The 23764-nt window shown below is 42.7% G+C and overlaps 1 protein-coding gene across 7 annotated transcripts in view; it reads right to left on the reverse strand.

The window, feature by feature from the left end:
* CAST (calpastatin) overlaps positions 1-23764 on the reverse strand; it is a 67028-nt gene that overhangs the window by 18223 nt on the left and 25041 nt on the right. For 6 of the 7 annotated variants that reach the window (XM_054185008.1, XM_054185009.1, XM_054185007.1 and 3 more), the window contains exons 4-15: positions 11566-11625; positions 7013-7063; positions 6619-6675; positions 6316-6432; positions 4771-4866; positions 4194-4295; positions 3331-3411; positions 3181-3234; positions 2516-2611; positions 2291-2386; positions 1522-1620; positions 299-382 (exon numbers count right to left, since the gene is read on the reverse strand). In XM_054185008.1, the coding sequence (XP_054040983.1) occupies positions 299-382; positions 1522-1620; positions 2291-2386; positions 2516-2611; positions 3181-3234; positions 3331-3411; positions 4194-4295; positions 4771-4866; positions 6316-6432; positions 6619-6675; positions 7013-7063; positions 11566-11625 (993 nt within the window). Of the gene's footprint in view, positions 1-298; positions 383-1521; positions 1621-2290; positions 2387-2515; positions 2612-3180; positions 3235-3330; positions 3412-4193; positions 4296-4770; positions 4867-6315; positions 6433-6618; positions 6676-7012; positions 7064-11565; positions 11626-23173; positions 23328-23764 lie in introns of all 7 variants that reach the window. The other variant, XM_054185013.1, reaches the window with a different exon arrangement.

Below are 23764 nucleotides of genomic sequence, written 5' to 3' on the forward strand. Positions count from 1 at the left end.
TAAAGGGATGGAATTTACAGCACTGCGGTTTAGTATCAGAAACAAGTAAGACCACTCTTGGAGAAGGAATGAGTGACCTGGGAAGATCAGATCTTTGCTCAGAATGCCTGAAAAACCCAGTCATGCTGGGCAAAGGAAGGGAAGGAAACTATAGATAACAGAAATCACCAACAGGAGAAAGTCATCGACTGAATACTACTATTGCTTGTTTTCCCCATGTTTTTTCCCTATCTGTGATGAAAGAAAGTGTCAGAGGCAGTGCCCTATTTACAAAGCAATAAAGAGATGACAAGCTTACCAACTCTGGTGTTAGCCTGTATTCTGGAGGTATCGTATCATCACGTTCTCCAGCCTTTTTTTCTTTTTTCTCTTTAGCTTTTACCTTAAAAAGAAAGAACAAAAGTGTCACTAATAGAAATTAATGTAAAAAACCAAAGTACACTAAACTTCACTATCATGATTCTTCAGTGTACTGTTTGAAGAAGTACTAGCATCAGATAGAGTTATTCCATGTATCAAGATAGTAAAATTCCTCAATTTATTCCTATCAAATTTCTGTGGTAAAATTGTCATGGCTTAAGAATCAATGTCATATGTGAATATGGCTATATTATTTTAATTCCTAAAAAACTTCAGACACTATTCAGAGCCGTCACTTTGTGAATTTTAGAATCTTTGGGGCGTACAAAATCCTCATGTTTCCTTGGATTTCATCACTCTGATTATACAAGCCATATTCTGTATCTTTTCTCATCACTGTTACTGAAACACAGCTTTTAATTCTCTGGACCTCCTTCATGAAGCAATGCATCCACTAAGTTATTTGAGTGAATCTGCAATACGGCATGCTCTTTTTTGCCAAAATTGAGTTCCAACATCTTCTCTCAGCAACAAAGGATTTTCTGCACCTTCCCTGTCATTTGTTTGCTCTGAGCTGTAAGTGAAGACAGCGGAAAATAATTGATACTAGTAGGCTTAGAGGCAGAGTTTGCAAAACTAAATTAAGAAGTCAAAGTTTAACGTGCAAACACAGGGCTACTGTTAAAATCTAACTGTTGAAGAAAAACAAGATTAGAAGACACAGTGAAAGGCAAGACCCAAATCAGAAAGACAATGGAGTCTGATGGAAAAAGGAGTACCTGCACCAAAACGCCAAAAAGTTAATTAAAAATTGAACAGCAAATACATGCAGAACAAAAGCTTGCTACAAATTGTACCCAGTGCTTGGGGAAAAAACAGAGCAACTATAGCTAATACAGGGAAAAGTGTATGTATGGAGGCTTCTACAGCCAAATGATACCATTCTGCAGGCCATCCTACTATATTGTATTCTACCTGAATCCACTCAGGATTTCGTCATTTCTTACTTTTCTTAATCATGTAAGACTCAGACATTGCTTAGGCCTTTGATATGAAGCCCACTTTGTTGCTGTTCTACACATTTGTACAGTATCTAACACAGAGGACTTTGGATTCCACTGCAGCGTCTGAAAGCTGTTGTAAAAAGGAGTAAGATCATACCTCTGACACCTCTACAACAGGGGTAAGATCTTTTTCAGGCTCAGGTTCAGGTCCACCAAGAGTATCAAGAAGAGCTTCCATTGCATCATCTTTAATTTCCTGTATTTAAGAAAATATGCAAATCACTTCTTTATTTCTTTAAATTGGCACAGGTTTTATCTTGCGTATCTTTTATGCTGTATATAAAGCAAACACCCAGCACCGGACCGCTCGTTTCTGTTTGGCTTTACCTGGTGGTAAGATTAGCACAGCCTAATCAACACGTATCTCCTCTTAAGGAGGGGGGAAAGTTAAAAAAAAAAAAAAAAAAGGGAAAGCAAAAAAAAGCCAGTATCACGTAACACAATTGCCATATGCTTTGACATGGCAAACCCAGAAAGTGTAAGGTCACACTTCCTCTCTACAGAAGGAAAGAAAAATTTGTAAAACATGAGGAAATTACATCATATTCAAGTTTTAAACACACCTCACATAGCTAAGAAAAAACATACACTTTTCTAGTCCATTGCCTCTAGTCAGAAGAACCGCAGTTATTTTGTAGAAGAATCCAAAAGGAAAATCATCCGACCTACTTGTGCCAGATCTTTAAGGTACAGTAAAGTCTGAGCAATGGCAATTCATATTATTCCTAAACTTTCTATGACAGACTGAATCTACAACTGAAAACGAGGGTGATGAGCATCTTTACAAGATCAGGCACACATAAAATATGACATGTGCTAGTAAATTTTAATTAGAAGTTAACTAGTCAAAGAATGACTATGTATACCTCTTTTGATTTTGTTTTCTTCTCCTTTGGAGGAACTGAGGTCTTGACTGAACTTGCTGCTTGTGCTTGCACGATTTCCCCTTCCTTACTTGGTTTCTACGAGAGATACAAAATTACAGGCAAATTCACAACAATAAAAAGAAGGGGGAAAATGTCAAGACCATTTTAAATTGAAATATTAAGATAATAATGGCAATATTTCATTTCAATAAAGGCATGCAATACCTCTGTCAGACTTGTCTTCTTTTCTTCACCCGACGCAGTAGGACAGGTAAAGTCAGATGACAGGGCCTCTGCAAGCTCATCATCTGTCATTGGCTTCTGAGCAAGAAATTGCAAACTAGGTTATGATTATTAAAGTTCAAACACCAACGCTGTCAAACTCAGTTTGAAATCTGAGTGTGCTCCATGCTTACTCACCCAATGACCTCATAAGCACATGTTGCTGTCACAGAAAAAAAGATATCTCCCCTCACTGGTTGATTCATTATTGATAAGCTTTTATTTTTATATGTTAAACTTATATAAGCTGGTTTATGGAATTCTCTTGCCAAGTATAGAAATTCAAGTAATCTTCGATAATGACATTAGGAAGAGACTGCTGCATGCACAGCCACTCCTTCCTCCCTTTGGTATTATTATGACCAATATCTCTATGAGCGTTTATTTTACTTGTTTCAGCTTCAGTCAGTGTCCTGAAAATTTCTATTTCTTTATTAAAAACATCCATGTCAAATTCTGTTTAGTCTTACCAGTATCTATGTTATCTCTCACCCCACAGCCCTCTCCCGCTTCCTGGGATTTTTGGAAGACAGGCAACATTTAAATTTAAATGATAATTGGGTTATTTTCAACCTTCCAATATTTAAAAAAAAAAAAAAAGTTCTTACTTCATCTCGTTTGTCTACTTTTGGTGGGACTCCATCTTTGCCATCCCCTTTACTCTAAAACGAGAATTAATTTTGTAGTAAATGGGAAACAAAACCACACAATATGAAAGCAAACATGCCTGAAGAGTATCTTTCTTTTAACTCACTAACCTTCAACAATTTAACGTACTCTGGAGGGAGACTACCTTCCCGTTTACCCATTTCTTCCAAGTATCTTGAAGATATATCTTCCTATGGAAAGAATGCACACATTAGTGTTTTTGTACTATTGTTTCTTGAAATACATTTCTAATGTAGAGCTATCTACAGTGATACTTGTGGAAAGAAAACGCGAGGGTTGGCTAGATGAGAGGGCCAGTCCTGGACCACAGCTCTCCAGTGTCTTTCAGAACCCAGTGTCAGGCACCTGCATCTCACGTAGCTTCAACAGCGCACGTCACCTGGCAAAACTCTGCATCTCCACTGCCAGATTCCTTCTGCATGAACAACGGCCATTTCAGTGTCTCAGACCATAGAATGCATTGCTGTACCTAGACTGAATTATAATTATTTATTTTCCAAAATTTTTATCACGGCTGAGCACTGCACTAAGCCGTTCACTTTGTAATCTTAATCCCTCTTAAATTACTCTCCCATTCTAGCTCAGAAAAGTACACGTTTTTCCCCAAATTCTCAATGTTTTTCTCAAGTAGAAATGAAATCTCCCAGGTTGCTTACACGCTCTTATACCTCTATCACTGCCTTTTGTAAATCCAGTGCAGGCTATGCTTGGAAATCAGTTCCAAAAGCAACAAACTTTCATTGTTGACAATTTTTTGTTTTCTACCGCAACACACGCGTAACCGTTTCATTTCTGTATTACTGAAAACAACACTAAAATGCAACTGCGACAACTTTATTTTACCTGTTAGCGGATCAAAGTGACAATTACTGGATCAACATAGTAATGTGCAACTACAGACATACTTTAGAGATTACTCCTCTAAAAAATAAAAATAAAAAATTTTAAATACCGTAACTTCTGGACCAGTGTAAACGGGACTAGGAGGCACATCTTCTTCAGGTCCCCCTAGGGTATCTATTAGGCTATCTAGTGCCGACTCATCCATGCCAGGCTAAAAAATAAGCAGACAATTATAGAAGTTACCAAATGGTACAGAGGAAAAAAACCCCAACATCTAAATCATCTAGTGGATATGTAGAAAAATCCTGGATACCAAACCAAAAGCTTTCTTTCAGTAGGTCCTGCACTTGCCAAACTTTTCAGTGAGAACTGTTCTTAAACTCATCCCACAAAATGAGGAACAAGATCGTATACAAACATAATTGAAGACAGAGAGTAATTAATTTTATGCTAGTTGTGGTAAAAGTGATTCTAAATAGGTCCTATCTGACAAAGCACAAATGACACACCACTAGGTTGTGACCTCTTCTGTCAGACAGTCCTTCACCACCATGCATTACTACTACATAGCAATACTTCAGCAGTTACCCATTTATTTTTTCTGAAACTGAAGTGTTTCTGAGAGAGAAATACGCTCTCAGACATTTTTACAAGGGAAGAATTTGTCTGGGACTGCGTTTACCAACCTCAGTACTTGACTCATCAGCTGCAGTAACCACACTTGCACTGGCTGCACCTGCACCAGGTGGACTAGCCGCTATGGACATCTTCTCAGGCTTAGGCTGGAGAAATAAGAGACAAATTAAGAGACAGCTTGATTACATGGCCCGATGTTACAAATCCTAGAGAGAACAAGGTAAAACAGAGACGTTCTACTCAGGCACGCTTATCTGTTGTCCCTCTTCATCTACACTTGCAATAAAGATAAGCTGGTTCTACGTGCTGGCTGAGTGGTCGGAAAGTTGAGTAGCTGCAGCTTGCATGGTACTAAGCCCAGCCTTCTGAGGTTGCACGTATTTTTTTGGACTCAGCAACTGGCTAACACACCTGCAGAGCATCCAAATCCTTGGGCATAGCATCTGCCTGCAATGCTACGCAGACATACTCTCTTTCCACTGTGACTTGGCTGTGAGAAAGCAAGCATGCAACTTTAAGTACTTTTCTTCTTTCTTTTACTTTCCATTTTGGAGGCTTTCACCTACAACTGATAGTTCTCAATACACCATTAGCACCAGCAGCAAATAGTGCTCAAATAGGTAGGGTGAAAACTGCTTCAGGGAGTTAGGTGCAGGAGCAACGCCAACTCTGTTGCTGTTCATGTCACCCTGGCCTTGTCACCCAGGCACATGTAGACCAGAAGACCAAGAAGATCTAGATCCTGACTTTACTACACAGTTTTGCTCCAGCTTCTTCTCCACTTGCCCCTCTGAAATGACCCCTCCCCAGCTTCTTCCCCAACCTTTCTCTTCCTAGGTTTTTTTTGAGTCTTGCAGTCAGGTGTACGGGTTGCCCTACTGAAAATGCATCACCTGCTGACCTGCTGCATTTGGAGCCAACACTGCTACTACAAACACACCTGGAAGTCCACAGGTGAAGGAGATCCATGATGGCACTGCTCATATGAAGAAAGCATTTGCTTGACTGACCAGGCGGCCCCTTCTGTTCACGGGGCAAGGGAAGAGACTGACAAAGAACTAATTACACCCACGTAGCTGCAAGGAACTTGCACAAAGCTTGCACAAATGACAGAGGAACCCCAGACACCTAACACACGGGAAGAGGCCTACAATCGTGATAATGTCGCTTGCTTAGATAACAGCTGGAGTGTGTGGGACCATGAAAACAGATGTATGAACAGGACAACAAAAGGTGGATGCATACTGGGATCACAAAAGGAGCAGCACGAACTACCAATACCGCCGGGCTGGGCTGCTCTATCTGCAGCTGATGGTTATCCATTAATGCTGTCACGGGTTAGCTGGAAGTGGTATATTCAGGATGTTGTTTAAGTTAATTAGTGGGTAAAGTGTACAGTTTCTAAGTCCTAGATTTTAAAGCAGGACAAGGAGGTTTTCATAGAAACCTTTAGACACAAGACAGCTTTTGAGCTTTTCTACATAGTGATTTTTGGGGCCCCAGTCTTGCTTTACAATATTCATTATAAGAATCCATCTTGATGTGAATTTTTAACCCCTACAATAACACAAATAATATTGCTACTTCTGCTATACCTTTGCTGTCTCTGTGGAGGTTGCTGGTGGAGGCTGATCAGCTTGTGCTGTAGTTACTTTTCCGGTATTATTTGGTTTAGAAGCTGTTGTCACAGAAGGTGAGGTTTGGCTTTTTGCCTGTGTAGAGATAAACTATTATCATTAGATAAGAAAATACATATGGGCTGGTTTTGTTTGGTTTGGTTTTTTTAATTATTTTTTTTAAACGAAAGAAAGAAGAGAAATACCACAAGAAGCCCCGGGGTGGAGGAAAGGGAGGACAGAAGGAGGGGGAGGGAGAGAGAGATAAATCATACAACTTACATCACGGGGTTCCTTTTGCCTCTCTTCAGAAGCCTGTTTATTTTGAGAGTCTGTTGGCTGTCATGAAATAAAAAAATCGAGATCATTTAGCGTTACCACCATTCAGTGCTATGGAACACGATCTACAGCAGTTCAAATAAGCCCAAGATACATTTAAAGATGGTTACCAGAACACTTCTTAAGCTGTTTTGAAGCAATAAAGCATCCTGACTGTTCCCCCAAAACACTGCATTTGCAGACCTGCCAGCTCCTCGCTCTTTTGCGCACAGGTATGTTACTCATCTCACGGCAGTTTCATGTGGCGCAGTGGCAGACAAGACTTTAGCCTCTTTTTTCAAAGTTAGTCAAAGGCCAAAGCACAACAACTCACCAAAGGTCGAAGATATGCATTTACCTTGGTTGACTGTGCGGTTTTTCCAGGTTCTGTTTTGGTTGTTGGTGCGGGCTGAAATAGAAGCAATATACATTCAGACAGAGATTAATATGCCTGGTTATTTCTACAGAGTCAGCTTATTCAAAGAAGAATATCGGACAGGTTCACACTTGTGAGCACAGATCCTGTGTAACTAATAGACAGTGCCTTGACCTTGCACAGATCTCCACTCCAGCGACTGAAGAGCACTCAAATGTGTGCAAACACACACCCTCACACACACACTCTCCTCATATGAAGGACTGAAAAGAGAAGGAAAGAAGATACTAAACAAACACAATGAACAGCTGGGTTTACACCTGAAAATTTTCTGCAGCCATGCCACGAAATTGACTCCTGTGATTCAACTCAAGTTGAAGTACAGTAAGCAATAAATGAATACTGGTAGAAACGTGTAAGAACAAACACTGAAAAATTAATGAATGGTTATATTTGGTAAGAAGAAATAAAAATGAAAATGCCAGCCTCCTCACCGTATTTTTATTTGTTTTAGCTGCCAAACATTAATTACCATTTAGATATATCCAGCTTCTGTTTGCTAGCTGACCACACAGAGAAATGTGCTACCTTTTTCTACCATTTGTTGTGCAAGTATGCACACCCCCACACTAAACCACAGACACTTGGTTGGGAAATCCCAAACATGCATAAAAACGTAGGTGTCTGGGCATAAGCCTGGCAAAGGTGTCGAAGCTGCAGACCACAGTAAAGAACACCCCACCACAAGCAAGTCAGTCACAAAAGGCAAAATACTGATAGAGAAGGAAGACGAAAATTTCCCAAACACCAAAGTGGGGACAAAATTAAAAATAAAACATTTCAAAAAATGAAAATAATCACTTAGCCTCTCAGATTCCCCCTGTTGGATTTTCTCTTGATGTCTAACGTGATTGAAACACAGTATGTCTCAGGTTCAGTCATACCGTATATGCTTCCACTTGCACATCGTGGTTACATGACTACCATATGGCAAATACACACATCCATTTGTGTACCTGTACACTAAATAATCCTATATTGAAAAGGTAATCCTGACTTTTCACAGTTTTTAAGCTAAAAAAAGTTGAGCGTGTTTAGGTATCATCTAAAGCACAGAGTCATTCAGAGAGGGGATGTCCTTCGGCAGCAAGGCTGCCAAGAAGCATAACACAAGCGCAGGCGTGAGGTTCAAGGAACATACAGTTTGACTTTTCCTGCTGTGGGACTGCTGCCTGCTCGGCACTTTAAGTACCCTGCTGCTAAGAAACAAATTCAGGTTTTCCTTACGTGCTTTTCGGAAGAAAAGTAAACACACCTTTTTTGCAGGACAATAAAATATGTTTACTTGCATTTCTGTCAACACTCGACAACACCTGTACAAAACACAAATTCAAATTCTCAGCCTGCCAAACCAGTTATCAGCAACTGCATGCCTTTTTTAGTATTGTAAATATTGTTTTACTAAATACTTAATGTCTTTTTTGTGTATGCGTTATTCATTATCCTTGTACATCTTTTAGAATGTGCAGCATTGCTCATACCATAGATTTATCTATGACAATGCTGAAGAGCATGTCCAATGCTGGACCCATATGGGCAATGCTTTCATTCAAGACTTAAACACAGATGAGGATGATGAAGCCACATTAAAACACATGATCATGAGCACATACAGGCTCTCATACACGCAGAGACATATCTATTTACATAGGCTTTAGCAATAACAAAGTTCAAATCCAATTTTAAAAAAAAATATTAGCAGGCAAGTCAAACCAACCATTTTAGTATAAGACCATACTTTCAAAGGCAACTATTCACTCATCCTTTAAACTGTGTCAGCTGTGAGCAGTCACAGCCTGAAGCCATGGCATGTTTACAGCGAACACCGAACTCCTACAGAGAAAAAGATGTTCCACCTCCCCTTCTGCTGCCTGCTTCCACCTGCTCTGTGCCACCGCCTCAGAGGCTGCCACCGAAACCGACTCGGGAAACTGAAAAATAGCCTACGAAAGAGAACCAGTATTTTTTAACTCCTTCCGCAGTTTACAGTGGAGCTGCACAAATGTGTGCAAGAGGCAGAAAGCCGAATGGGGTGTGTTTCTGCGGTGGCAGCACCCCGATTCCTGCAGCAGGAGGCGGGGGGCTCCAGCCCTCTCTCCAGCCTCCCCAGCGCCCCGGCCTCCCGCCCAGCGACAGCTCCCACGTTCCCTCCCGCAGCAACTCACAGCTCTCTCAGACGGGCGCAACACTGAGGGTTGAGACAGAGGATTCACGTACACAGACCCGAAAGCTGAAAGGGGTTCAGAGCACGTTTAAAAGTAGTTGCACACTACGGCGATTCTAAGACAAATGAGGTGTGGTTATAGCAGGCAAATGGGAAAGAGTTGTTAATTTGCAGGGAATTGAGGGCTAGAAATGAAAAGTGACTCAGCAACCTTATTTCTTCCCAAAGGAGCCTACTGTTGAAATGCAGACGGCTTTGCTTCATCCAGCAGGAGGAAGGCATTAATAATGCATCAGACACTGAAGTAAAACACTGACTGTCTTACACATTGTCCTGGTTTCAGCTGGGACACAGTTAATTTTCTTCTCAGCAGCTGGTACAGTGCTGTGGTTTGGATTTAGTAGGAGAATAATATTGATAACGCATTCACGTTTTAGGTGTTGCCAAGGACTTTTTGCCAGCGAGGAGGCTGGGGGTGCACCAGGAGCTGGGAGGGGGCACAGCCAGGATGGCTACCGGCTACCCAAACTGGCCACAGGCATTTCCCGCACCAGATGGCGTCATGCTCAGCACGTAAATGGGGGGGTTGGCGGGGGGTGGCTGTTGCTGCTCGGGCACAGGCTGGGCATCAGTCGGTGGGTGCTGAGCAGCTGTTCTCCACCTGCGTCACTCCTCCTCCTTGGGTTTTACATCTCTCTCTTTTGGTTATTTTCCTTTCCATTACATTTTTTTATTACTCTTATTATTTTACTTTAATTATTAAACTCTTCTTATCTCAACCCATGGGTCTTCCCATTTTCACTTTCCCGATTCTCCCAGGGAGAGGGGTGGCGAGCTGCCTGGTGCTCGGCTGAGGGCTGGGGTTGAGCCGCGACACATGTCCGTGCAAAGGCAGGACTCTGGTTCAAAGGGGCTGTTGTTTACCAGTCTCACAGCACTGGCGTATGCCTCTCCTACTCTATTTTTGCCTCATCTTGCAACACCAGTTTTAAAGATCTGATTAGAAATTTACCACATTCTTCTAGAGTTATTTCAAATTTCAAGCAGGGAAAGACCGTAACTATTTTTAGATAGCTGGCTGCGTTCAGCCATATGGAGAACAGCACCAGTAATGAACGTGACACAGATGAGTTTGCTCACAAACATAACTGGAAGATGAAACCGGAGACTTGCTGACACCTTCCTATGTGAGTGACGATGGACATGTACAAATGGAAATGGTTTAATTGTTGCCCAGCTCACTGCTACCAGTCTAAGTATTACATGTGTGCGTGGAGAAAAAGGGTTTTAAAAGGCTAAGGGGAATGTAAGGGCTAACTTCAGATACAGAGGAGATGGACCGAGACTCTTCTCCCAGATGCACAGTAAAATGACAACAGGCAACAGATACAAGTTGCAGCAAAGGAACTTCCCATTTGATACAAGGAAAAAAATCATCATAATGACGGTACTCAAACATCGGAACTGTCTACCCAGGGATGCTGCATCATCCGCACCCTTGCAGACATTCCAAGTTTGCCCAGCAAGGCCTCCAGCAGCCTGACCTACCTGCCTGGGGCAAGGGCCGGACCAGACAAGCTCCAGAGCCTCAGGACTCTAAGCGTTCTCTCCTGACCTCACCGCTCTAAGTGTTCCCTCGGTTGTACTTACAAAAGGTGCAGGCAGACCTAAGCTTTGCCGCTGCACAAGTCCCTGCCGGTCTACTTTGGTATACGGTATTTTTGTTGGTTTCACTGTTACGATTACGGAAAATGAAGCAGGGAGAAAATCATTAATCATTTGTTTAAATAACACATGTAAATTCTGTTAGGCAACAGAGGCATACGTGAGGATTATGACTCTATTCTAACAAGTAAAGTACGTGATTGATGACACAGCTTCGACACTACAGAAGTGCTAGTCATGAGACAAGACAGAACAGGCATAAAGGACAAAGGCAAGGAAGCTCTCAGATGGACAAAGATATGAGATTAATGAGACGATGCAACTGTACGCACACTCAAAGCTGAAACTTGTCCTGAATTCTTTGAATACGTGAAAAATTATCACTACATAAATAACCCTGTAATTACACTGGGGGGAGCTATATACATGTCACAAAATGTGACTGAGCTAAAATTAAAATTAGTATTGCTGTCATGAAGTCTGAGTACTTTGTATAGCATTTTTTAGATGCTTTTTGAAGAGGAAACTAAGCTGCAGGGAAGAAATATGCAAAATAAAGTTACTCAGTATCAGTATTAAAAAAGAAATTCCATTGCTTCATATGTTTGTGCTTAACTGCAAGCTTGAGTTTCTCAAGAACTCGTACCTTTGTCTCAGATGGCTTCATAATTTCTGGTTTTGATGCATCTGCAGAGGGGGACTGCTTCTGAGAGAAAAAAAAAGGAAATTGATTAATTTCACCTTTGTTACACATACAACTATTAAGCTAGCATAAGCAACCTGAATTCAGCTAAAAAAAAAAATTAAGAATAAATTATTAGTGAAAATTAGAGTTATCAGTTTAGGTCTTGTGTCTTGCCTGTATTCCTACAGTAGAAGTATGGAGGATTTTGACAGCATGATGCCCATAGATCTTCTCACATTTTTTTTCCCTCTGACATGTACTGACAGCAAATTTCGTATCAAGTATCAAAATAACTCAAAATCCTGCTCTGATACTGAAGCATATATACTTATTGTGGATTATTCTTCTACATGATTTTTTTAACAAAAATTGTACTTTTTGGATTTACTAGTTTTCCACACAAAATACTTAATACTGTATTAGAAAACTCAAATATGCTGACATAAAAAGGAATAGTTAATCTGTATGTAACACACAGACAAGTGCTCCTGCATATCACCACTTGCGGAAAAGCTGCAAATGACACGGCCTGTTTTCCTACCTTCAGTGATGTTAATCTGCATGTTTTAATTCTGCTGTGACTGTATCAAACTTCAAAGCCCAGAAATTAATATTCTAATTGTCTCATCAATACTTTATACGGATGTAATGCTACCTTTCTTTCCTGCTTCGTGTTTCTCTGCTGAAGGCTGTTATTTTCCCCCTTGATCACAGCAACAAACTTACAGTTTACATTTAAACGAACAGCACAAGTTATCAATTCTTCTAGATTTCTTCACGTTTTCCATGCCACTCGCTATATTTAAACCTGTCTTGTCTGAACGAACTCAGAAGCCACATTACTATTCCATACCTGGGGTGACTTCTTACTTCCACATGGAAAACTTTCTCAATCCCAGAACTTTTCATAGCACAAGCATTTCTCAACACTAAGACGAAAGTTGTACAGAATTAGAAGCTCCACTGCGGCAATGACAGTGTGCTCTCCCTGCCAGCGTACCCGGCGTCTTCCACACCTCAGTAAGAGGTTTGACTACTCCAAATATATACTAGAGAGAATTTGCAACTGTCACACTACAGAAATCTAAGCAAATAATATCTGCTTCCATATACGTATATACCTATACATACTAGATGGGAACTTCTGTATGGGTGGAGACGTACACGGGAATGTACAGAGCCTCCCACATCAGGACAGGGAACAAAAGTTTTTAAAAAATCTTTTTATACATTTCCACTACCACCATCAGGTAATCTGTAGGTAACACCATATTTTTCTTAATTTGTCCTTTGAAAGTTTTTTCCGTTCCTTTTCTTTTCCATTAAATTAATCTGAATTCCTTCACATGACTAACAAGTAGGTGTCTGTTCTACACCTTTGTGTTAGTCACCCTCATCCCTGGCCATTTAATAAAAACACGTTTATCTGAGCCCTTCTCCCTTCCTCCCTTCTGAAAACTCCTACCGAGCCTTTCTCTTACAGTACATCGAAAAATTCTTTCCCAAGTTCCAGCACAACAGCTGCACTACAACTGGCAGAGATGAGCGAAAACCTCCCAAAGAAACCAGCTGCTGCTTCTTTCTACCCCATCCAGCTGGATGGCAGTAACACCAGCAACTGAGAGATGAGGCGTTCAAATACTCATGGAGGAAGAAGAGTAGTTTGTGGATAAAACGCAGTTTAATGCATGGCTGCTGATGAGCAGCTACACAGGATGCCAAGCCATCCTCCCTGAAAACGCTCAGGGTTGATCTGGAGAAACAAAATGCTGTGATGGAGGGGGGAGCAGGAAGGATGGTGGAGAGCAGAGGGCACCCTCCCGCAGACCACCGCAGTGACCTTCTGGCTCTCTCGGGGCCACGGTGTGCCCCCCCTCACTTAACAGCAGTTTTTGCCTCAATTCCCCACTATTCCGGGCCTCCAATTTTCCACTCTCTCCCCAAAAAGACCCACTACAAGCAGGGGTCCTTGTCCTTCCTAGCCCTTTAGTGCCCTGGGTCTGCAACCACGCTGAGCTTTGCAGACTGACAGCACACGAAGCTGCCAGGGTCCAACCCCTCGCCTGGTGGCCACCAGGCAGACGGTCACCACCAGCCTGGCTCTGGGGGGCTCCTTTTTACTGTGGGTTGTTCCACTTTCCCTCTTCCAAGGACCAGTGTCTGACTGTGCCTGGCTGCTCACCGTCCACATCTGCTGCAGCCCGACCGACGGACTGCAGAAGGGGCGAAGCAACAGTCGGACGCGTGTCAGGCGCGGAGGTAAATATTAAAACGCTGCCTAGCAACCAGCATAACAACCGCCTGACGCACCGCCGCGGCCCGGGCAGGCACACCCTGCTCCCACCCCGGCTGGTGAAACACCCCCTCACAAAGGGAACTGCGAGAACGGGCAGAGTCCGGCCTGCCCCGGAGCTTGGGGCTCGGCAGAGAAAGCCAGGCAGGTGTTCCTGCAGAGAGCAAAGTTTTTGTTGTGTTGTCAGGGACGCCCCGAAGGGCAGAGACGGCAGCGGGTGGAAAAATGAGCATCACGGGCGCTGACGCCTGTTCCTCCTGAGGCTGCACCTGGGGGTCCTGCCCAGACAGAGCACTGGGCCGGGGGGTGCCGAGCTGGCCCCGGTCCCGACCCAGCTGGTGGGGAAGGTCCCCGGGGAGCGAGGGGCAGCCAGGGGTCCTGGCTGGGGGGCGGCTGCTGCACGGCTCTGCCAGCTGGGAGAGCAGGTGAGCTCCAGGGCAGAGCGGCCACCAGCAGGGAGCATGCGGAGATGGTTCCTGCAGGGCAGCCCATGGACAGCACGAGACCGCCACGACCACCACAGAAGGGGCTTGAAAGACAGAGGAGAGGTTACAGGTTGACACTGATTAAGCACAAACTGGTACCTGATAATTACCCTGGATGCTGCCGGGTGACAGGCAGCATCCCAGGCTGAGGTGTCACCGGCCCGGCCAGCAGGCAGGACAGGTATGGACGGACAGACAGACAGACACAGGAACCCACCCACAGACCTCAGACGCTCCTGGCCACCAGTTAGATGATGGCTTTCCAGGGAGGGCTGACGGAGAGACTGGGGATCTGTCACAGATGGGGATATTTGACACAGTTATGATTTAGCAGCGATTCAAAATTTATTAATGATTTGAGATAGATCAAGAGGTTGAATTTTAGCCACGCTTAATCATTAACCAATTTAAAGGCTTACAAAGTTATTTAACAAAATAATTGAACAACAACTTAACTTCGAAGATGACAAGATTGACACTGACTTACTATAAAGTATCCCAAATCAATACACAGATATGTGAGCAAAAGCACAGATCTCAAACTAATGCATATACACATGAGCAAAGCATAGGAGTGCGCACGCGCGCGCACACACACACACTCCCCGTCCTCTATAATCACCGAGATCAAGATCCCTCAGTATCGCACACCTCTAACGAGCTGGCTGGTACCCCTTTCAGCTCCTACGTGTGCACATCCACATGAAGAGGAACATCCACATCCACAAGGCTAATGTGTGTATCACAAACATAGAGGTGGAGAGGTGGGTGACCGAGAGGCTAGCCTATAGTCAAACTTCCCTTTTCCTGAGTTGAGAGCGCACGTTCACACCGCATCGGCATTCCTCAATGGGCAGTAACTGAGACTCAAGAGGGGCTGACTCACCCTGGCCTTCTAATTCTCGAGGTGTTTGCCTCAGGGGCGTCCCAGCCCAGGAGAGATACTAACAACAGCCCCCTGTGATCCCGGAGAGCCCAAAGGGTCCCCTAGAATCACTATTTACAGGATCTGAGATAATTGACTTTCATCAGGTACACTGTGGCCCAGCTGGGACAACGGAATATTCCAGCATTTTCCACCGGTTACGCAAGCCCAGAACTCGCTAGGTCTTGGGGTCCTGGTATCCCGCCTTCTGTGGCCACGATCCATATGTTGTCAGGAGTGATCAATTATAGTTATTATTTAGAAACGGTAGGAGCCATAGGTACACTAAAGGGTTGCCATAGTGTTCTGGTCCATTGCTCTCCACCTTTCCGTTCTTTCACGTTAGACCATTATGTATCGTTCTGGTCCATTGTATTATTATGTGGCAACAAAACCGTGCCAAGGAACAAGGTGGTGGTGGTGGGGTTGCACCACCACAGGATCTAACTTGGTAAGAGAAGGAATACCCTTAGGAACTCATTTGTCAAATTAGGGGGACAATCTTCAGGCTACTGTTGGAACAGAACAATCACAGAAGCCAGAAGTGGGTTAGTAAAACAAGACAAAAAAAATAGCCTATCAAGAATTGGTTATCACAGTGCGTGTACCCCACAAATGCAGAAGTAAAAGGGAAAGTGCAACGGGAGAAGAAAATGAAAGTAAAGGTGACAAACACAGAAAGAAAGTAATTCTAGCTATTCAGGGAACTGGCTGAAAATGCATATTTGGAAAAGTCAAACAGCAAGTGATGAAATCCATGAGAGCTCTAAGTTATGGAAAGACGGAAGTCATTGAAACTACCCCATAGGCAATGCAGCAAAGGCTATCGTCAACTAATACTATAAATTTTGGAAATTCATGGAGAAGATTCATCAGACTACAGAAGGTCACTGCCGACCCTCAGAAAAGAGGACAACGCACCAGTTGTATTCCTTCAAAACCAGCAGAGATGCTGAAAACATTTACCAAGCAACCAATACAGAAACACTTAGATGATAACGAGAGTAAGTAAGAATCAACAGATTGGTGAAGAATAAAGTACGTAAAAAGACAACGCAACACTGAATACACTCAAACACGGAAATAAGTCTGGTGAATAAGAACAAACAAACCTCCAGAGTAGGACATGTTGCCACTGCAACTTCTCACAGTACTTGAGGTGACATTTTCTCGAATGAAATGGGGAGGTTAGAGTTTAACACTGGGTTACAAGCTTCCTTTCAGCCAGCTTCTAGCCTAAACATTTCAGGGAGTTCCCAAAGGGATCTCCAACAGGCTGGTGGTAGGTTGAAGGATATCAGATGCAACAACACAAGAATCCAAAAGCTAGGCAGGCAGCAATACTGAGAAAAGCATATAAAGTTACAATGCCACAGGCTGAGATACCCTTGCCAAAAACAACCCAGGAAAGAGGAATTCAAGATAAAAAATTGTTCCCATGCGAACACAAATATAAATGTAAAATATGGGAACAACTTCATCTTTTTGGCTTGAGCCTCTCTAGGTCAAGTGTAAGACAGTTCTCGCCATCACAGTACAGTACAGACGAATCATCTGCAGTACAGACAAATAAAGAAAGATCTGAGGACAGCTTTAGGTGGGAAAAAAAATAAGGAAGAAAAAGTGGGTAAGAGGGAATTAGTGTCAAGAAAAGCAAGATGGCACTTGATGTTTTGTCCTCTGGTCAGGGAGCTAAGGCAACGGTAAAAGAAGAAGAAACTGACTTTTTGTATAGCAAAGAATCCCTCAAGTCAGAGCTCACAGATCTCCCTTCCTGGGAGAAGAGCTGCTCCGTGGCAGAGGGTGCCCAGATGAACCTGGCACTTCCAGCCCCAGCAGCCTTGGGCCAGCTTACCTAAGTATTTTCTGACTGACCTAGCTGTGCCGATCGAGGACAGCGGACTGAAGACCCACCTGGGTCCTCGTTTGGGCTTACACACCTTACACATGAATGAGTCGGGACTGTTTCGCGGGCTGAAAGTGAACAGCAAGTTCATTATTTCAGTGTTACTAACTTACAGGGTTACATCAACACAGCTGTGTAATGCAAGGCAAAACTTCACCTACCTGGATACAAACGGTGGCTTCTCTACAGGAATGGTTGTGTTACTAAACTTTAATTAATAACGTTTGTAAGATGTGGGCAACAAATGCTCTTTAGGGAACTATTGTGGAAAATAATGGGCTATTTCACTTCAGCGTAAAATACCGCGTGAGCTGCTGCAGGTTAAATGTCTCGCTTGCTTTGGTGGCGCGTGGTAAGAAAAGGGCAGCGCAGCCCTCACCCCCCAGAGAGACAGCGGCTGTCGTCGGGCAGGAGGCAAGGCAAGGATGGCACCGAGCACACCCCAGCACCCGCTGCGGGCTCTCACACCGCTCGCAAAGCAAGGCACGTTCCACACACGCTGGCCGTGAAGAGTCAATATTGTCATCTGCAGCATAAACACAATTCCACTAATGTTCCAACGAGTCAGCTGGAGGTGCAAGGCACAATCTCAGTCAATATCCATGTGTGCATCCATATGTACAAATTTCTATATAAAAATATATAGACATATATATTTAAAGCTACATGGCAGCTAAGATATGCAGCGATTTAAAACTGGAAGAAGTGTACCACTGAAATTGCCTCTTTACATAAATTTTATTATGACAGTATCTATAACAGCCGAGTTAAAAATTACAAGTTTGAGTGCTTCTGTGCCATTTTCCATCCTAAGTAATTCTGGAAATATCCTATTACTTTGCAGTTACTGTTCTTATACGTAGTTCCCCTATTAAGTTGTTTTAACATGTTTTTAAGAGAAAGGTAATAAAAAACCACACACACAACCAAGAGAACAATATTTTTTTCCAAGATTTCAGACTCTCCGTTAATTTTGTGGAGGCTTAATATTAAAAACTTAATGAAATGTAATAGCAGGATATAGGTTTCCTCTTAGTACCTGCATATTATCCAGACGCTGATGTATTTACATAAAACATTCCTGCCGTGTATGCCGCTATGTCGTCCTGTTGTGATAAGTTTCTTTGTAGAAGTAATCAGCATGATTTCCTTTCTAAACAACTCACATTGCAAGTTCTAATGACTGACTTTGCCACATGTGACTACTGGCATGCCTCTTTCATTTCTAAAGCCTATTATCAGTGTTGAAATTCACTAACACTGCATGTTATAAACAAAGCCTACTGCCCGTGCCAGTAACTGAGGCGGGTGGGGAAGAAATCCTTGGGGGAAAGCTACTTTTTCTGTAACTAAATTCTAATTCAATGTAAAATTCTTTGTTGGTGTTGTTACTGTGATAGCACGGAGCTCTTTACAGCCCTGACTCAGCAAAGCCCCCCAGCTTTGCACCGGTTGCCGTAAAGCGAACAAAACCAAAGCAGGATTTAATATGTAAGTATTAAAGTTCATTTGAATAGGCAGTTTGTTGAATTAATGCTTTTGTGGTTCAGTTCTTCAATACACATGGTTTAAAATATCCATTTAAAAAAAAAAACACAACCAAAAATGAGAAAAAAACCACCCATCTCTGTACTTCTGTGCTTTTAACATGGTATGAACATAACTTAAAAAAATGTAAAAACTATTACTATTTTGCTAGTTTAAATTTCCACAACCTGACAAAGGTAACAAGAAAAATAATTTTAGAGATAAACCCACTCCCCCTTAGAGCTCAGAAACTTAGATCTAGATTTTGTCTGTTCAAATACGCACCCACAGTTCAGAGCGAACCCGAAGAATAAAGTGAAGTAGAGCTAAAGTATTCCCTCTGCAGAGGACAGACAAACCCAGCAGGTAAGTCTGCTGGGCGTCAAAATGAAACTGCTGCCTGGGGAGGGGCCGGCATGCGAGGAGATGCGTGGGAGGAAGACTACGCACGCAACTCAACCATCAGGAGCCTCATCTGGACATTCTCATCTCAGGAGCGCCCCAGAAGTGCATTTGCCACCTGACAGCCTCTCAGCGCCACGCGCCCCCTCCTCCTAAATAACAGCAAAACTAATGACAAACAGTAGGATTGCGCCGGTGCTTCTTTTCCAGATCGGAAAGTTGACGGGGATGAGTCAGAGAGACAAAACCCAAAGACCACTGGTAGAACAGGACCCTGCCTCTCTGCAAAACCCAATTCAAAAGATGATCCATATCACTACTTTAGAAAAGATTAATCCTCGAATTTTATTCTTCTGCAATTTTCTCATCACATACAATAAGTATTTGCAACAAAGATTAATCTATACCCAAGAGCAAGATCAACCATCATTTAGAGATGCTCAAAGAGCACACAGGAAATAAACAAATCCATTTTCTCATGAAACAAAAACATGACTATTTTTTTAAAGAGAAATTTTTCAAGAAATTGAAAAGCTTATTAGCTCATGAAGCATTCTTACAGCCTCGAGTGCTGCTAAATTTATCGGGGATCGCAGCACACTGAGACAGACAACTTTCATACGACAGACTCACACTTACTGTTTTCTGCTGTTTTGACTACTAAAATAAAATCTCTGCCACTTCGGCACAGAAAAAAAAAAAAAGAAAAAACTTATTAGTACTTTTTTAATCTATCTGCCAAAGCTGATCAACCATACTACTCAAATTTAAAGTAACAGGTTTTTAAGCAGCGTTTTTTGAGATAACCTGTTTCCATTTGAATTGTGTCACACTGAATCAAGCGTTATCAAGCACAATCTGTGAATAAGATCAGTATTATATTTAGCACAGTGTCAAAAAGGCTTCATACACCTAGGAACTAATTGATGCATCAAACCACCTTTAGGTTAGATGTCTGCTTTAGGCTTTCTGGATTTCAGTAGCCTATGTCCAGTCCAACGCTTAATACTGCTATGTTTGTTCTTCTTTATTTTAGTAACTATTAAGTCACTGTTAAGACTCTGAAACACCTTTATGTTTGAACAAGAGGCAACCAAGGGCAGTGAATGACAATTGACTTTGAACAATTTTTGTACCATTTGACTCTTTTCTTCACCTTTCAACACCTCAGTTTATGCTTACTTATATGCAGGAAGTTAGGGATATGCACAAAAATTTATAACTATCCCACAGTTGCTGGTAAGAAGCTCTGTGCATTCATTTGTCAATCTCTCCTACTTGAGTCTAATGTTTTCACAGGGTCGTTTACTGTGTTTGGGGGCAGGGGAAAAGAGTTTGCTAGGTGGTCACACAGCAGGCACAGTACTTGAACGCAAAGAACCTCTACCTACACACAGTTCAGTTTGTGGGCCAAAGAAATTAGACTTAAGTAATGGCTTAGAGCATGGCTACTGCTCTATAACCTTTGCAACTCCTGGTTAACATCCTTTCACGACTATTGCAAGTGATCTGGAAAGAAAGCCAGTGCATGCCAAGCAGGGTAACAGAGTTCACCTGCTGCCTTCAGATTCTGCCCGTATGCAAACAGACCACCACCTTAATATCACAGGCTAAACACTCCTTGTTTCTTTTAAATTGAGTTAAAAGCGAAGACTGCAAGAAAGCTTTGGTTCTGTATCCAGATTATACCACACCAGCACCAAACGGAGACTTTGTTTCACTGGAAAAGTTTTTCAACTCACAGCTTCAGGCAAGTAAAACCATTTTATTTTCAAAATTACTTTTCTTTGTCAAAGATGTTCATTTTATTGCCATTGAGATGAGGAGTTATCTCAGTATTTCCACTTGATCACAGAATGGGTTACCTAACTTGAAAGTGCCCCCAGCTACACATTGAGAAACACTCAGAAAAGCCAAACGTGTGAGCACTGGGTGAAACCTGCTCGCTGGGCATACAGTAGTGTCACGAAAAGAGTTCTGACACCAACAGTTTGCTTTAAACTCCCCATTCTTATTTCTTCTTAAAATGTACTCTTTGATTACCTGCTTTTGGAAACTGTTTCCCTCACAATGTTGTCCCAACCCTGGGCTCTTCACCCGGGATGCAAAGAGCCGATCCACCCCCAGAGCCCAGATCCGTGTTTCCTGATGTCTGCGCGGAGCTGGGCACTGGGGGAAGCTCCACAAAGCCAGCACACCTTGGCTTATGCATTGTAAGCTTTGATATTTTACAAAAATCCACTCATTGCCATGCTACGCTTCTCTCTGGCGGCTCATGATTTCACAAGAAGCGCCTGTTGGCGACTGGTATTCTCCCTTCGATTAAAGATATAGAACCTTCCTGAATCTCTGCACGAGCCCGGAGAGTGGGGGTCTCGTCTAGGAGGCGTGGAGCTTCAGAGGTGGAGGTGTGGTGGGCACGTTGTAATGAGCGCGGTTCACCTGAAGGGCACATACTGTTTGTTTTCACCACTTTGTACAACCACAACCGTGCGGTTTTAGGGGAATGCCCCAGTTCTCCCGAGTTGTGTTCCTTGTGTCTTTTTGCTGTCTACAGCCGGACACAATACATCTGTTCTCTTTGACTGCCCGAGGTCTCGTCTTCCTTAGTAACATCCTGTCTGCTCTGCCTTCATCAACAATAAATGCTACGAGTTGGCACAGACTGGAATTTCATTTTCATTCAGTCATATTCAAAGATTAGAAGCAGTGCATTAGTCCTGTCACCGCTCTTCTCCGGTTCCCACTCTGCACAACAGAGTATTACAGTGACGTACCAGCTGGTCACTGTAGCAGGGCTCTCCTTTTTGTACATAGCTCAAAAATCCTCTTTTCAGTTCTACACCCTGCAGAAGGTTAGTATTCAGCTGTAATTACTACAGGTGTTTCCATTTCTGCGTGTTGTTTTAAACACCAGAAGGCTCCAAAGTGATCTGCAGCAGCAAACTGCACACTGATAAGAAAACACCAGGAAAACAGGCGATTAGGTGCCAGCCACATGCCACAGCGAGCTGCTGAGCTCAGTTAGGATTTGTGTCACTTGGTCTGCGGTGTCGCCGGGGGAAGCACGCGGAGCCCTCCTCTGCACAGACGGAACGGAGAATTACAGACAGAACCAGCCTTCTTTAAAGTGGCGTTTAAAAAGACAGAAACGTTCTGTGAGAGAGGACTTCACCTTAAGACGGAAGATCTCTGAAACGATGAGCCCGGGTATTTTTATTACAATAATCAAACTAGGCAATACTCAAAATGGGTGGCTGCCAGTCAGAAGAGCTAGTGAGCAATACTCTGAATTAGAAACTGGATTTTTCACCCCCAGGATGCAGAAACAAAGTCTTATTCACAAAGCCACATGATCTGATACACACACTGTCACAGCGGTGTTAGTTACCAGAAAATAAGATACGAGGGTAAATAAAAATCACCAAGTCAAGGAATCTTAATAGAACTTTGCTGTTAAAATATCATCTGAGCACAACACTGCACAAACTCAGGGGGAGGTGGTGTTGGGATGTTTTTTCTTAGATAATTTTACAAAAACTTTTAGTAAAACATTGTTTTACTATTCCTGCTTAAAAAGAGCCAGATTGGGACATTTCTTGCTTCAGCACTGGCTCTTAACTCAGGATCTCTCAAAATTGCTTCATAAGGGCCCTCTGCATGTTCTGGAGGAATAAGCACATCATTGTTCAATTAAAAAACACAAAATCTCCAGCTTCATGAAGCCTTGTCCTGCTTCACACAGGCTTCCTTCCTGGGGATCAAAAATGGGAGTATTCCAGTCAGTTCAAGCACTTCTACTGAGTCAGGCAGAAAGGCAGGCGCAGAGCTGACTTCTTTGAGAAGAGGGAAGGTTTCCGAGCCTTAAAGAGCTCCGGAGAAGCTCACAGGGCCACTGCCTCCCTGCCAGGTTCTCACTTTGGCAGAAGACGCTCTGGACGAAGTCCCAGGTTTTTGTGAGTGCAGGTTTTTTCTACCCCTCAGGAAAACAAGAGTAGAAACGAGAATGAACACACTGAAGACAAACTCACTGAAAGAAGCGGTTCCTTTCCTTTCTGTAGACAGAGATTTCTCCTCTAGCCCCATTCGCAGTCCTCCAAGAGCCACCAACTTCTGGACAGTACAGCTGTGCCGAGATTTCAAACTGGGAGTGTCCGCTTAAGGTGCAGAGCTCCAGAACTAGAGCTGTGAGAAATACTGGCTGAGGGACACTCCATGACACTCCAAGATTAGGAACGGAATTTTCTGCAAGCTCTACATAGCTCAATGTATCTAATCACTCCCATAAAAAAACAAAAAAAGCACTGTTTTATACAAGACACTGTCACTAACAAGTACGCTAGTCCACGAAAGAAAATGCCTTACACAGGAGAAAGTACTATCCAGTATGTTTTGTATCAATTAAAAAAAAAAAAAAACCAAACCAACGTTGAGAAAACTAGTTGTCAAAAGAAGATAACAGATCAAGAACTCAGCAGAGGTCGCTGCAATGTTCAAGAACTCCACGTTATTTAACTCACTATTCTTACTTTCTCCAAAGAAGAAAAGAGAAGGAGCAAGAATACTAGAAACAATAATCAAATAGCGGCTACCCTAAGCAACACCTACCTATCTAATTTCTA

Source organism: Rissa tridactyla, chromosome Z (assembly GCF_028500815.1).
Source record: "Rissa tridactyla isolate bRisTri1 chromosome Z, bRisTri1.patW.cur.20221130, whole genome shotgun sequence".
Lineage (NCBI taxonomy): Eukaryota > Metazoa > Chordata > Aves > Charadriiformes > Laridae > Rissa > Rissa tridactyla.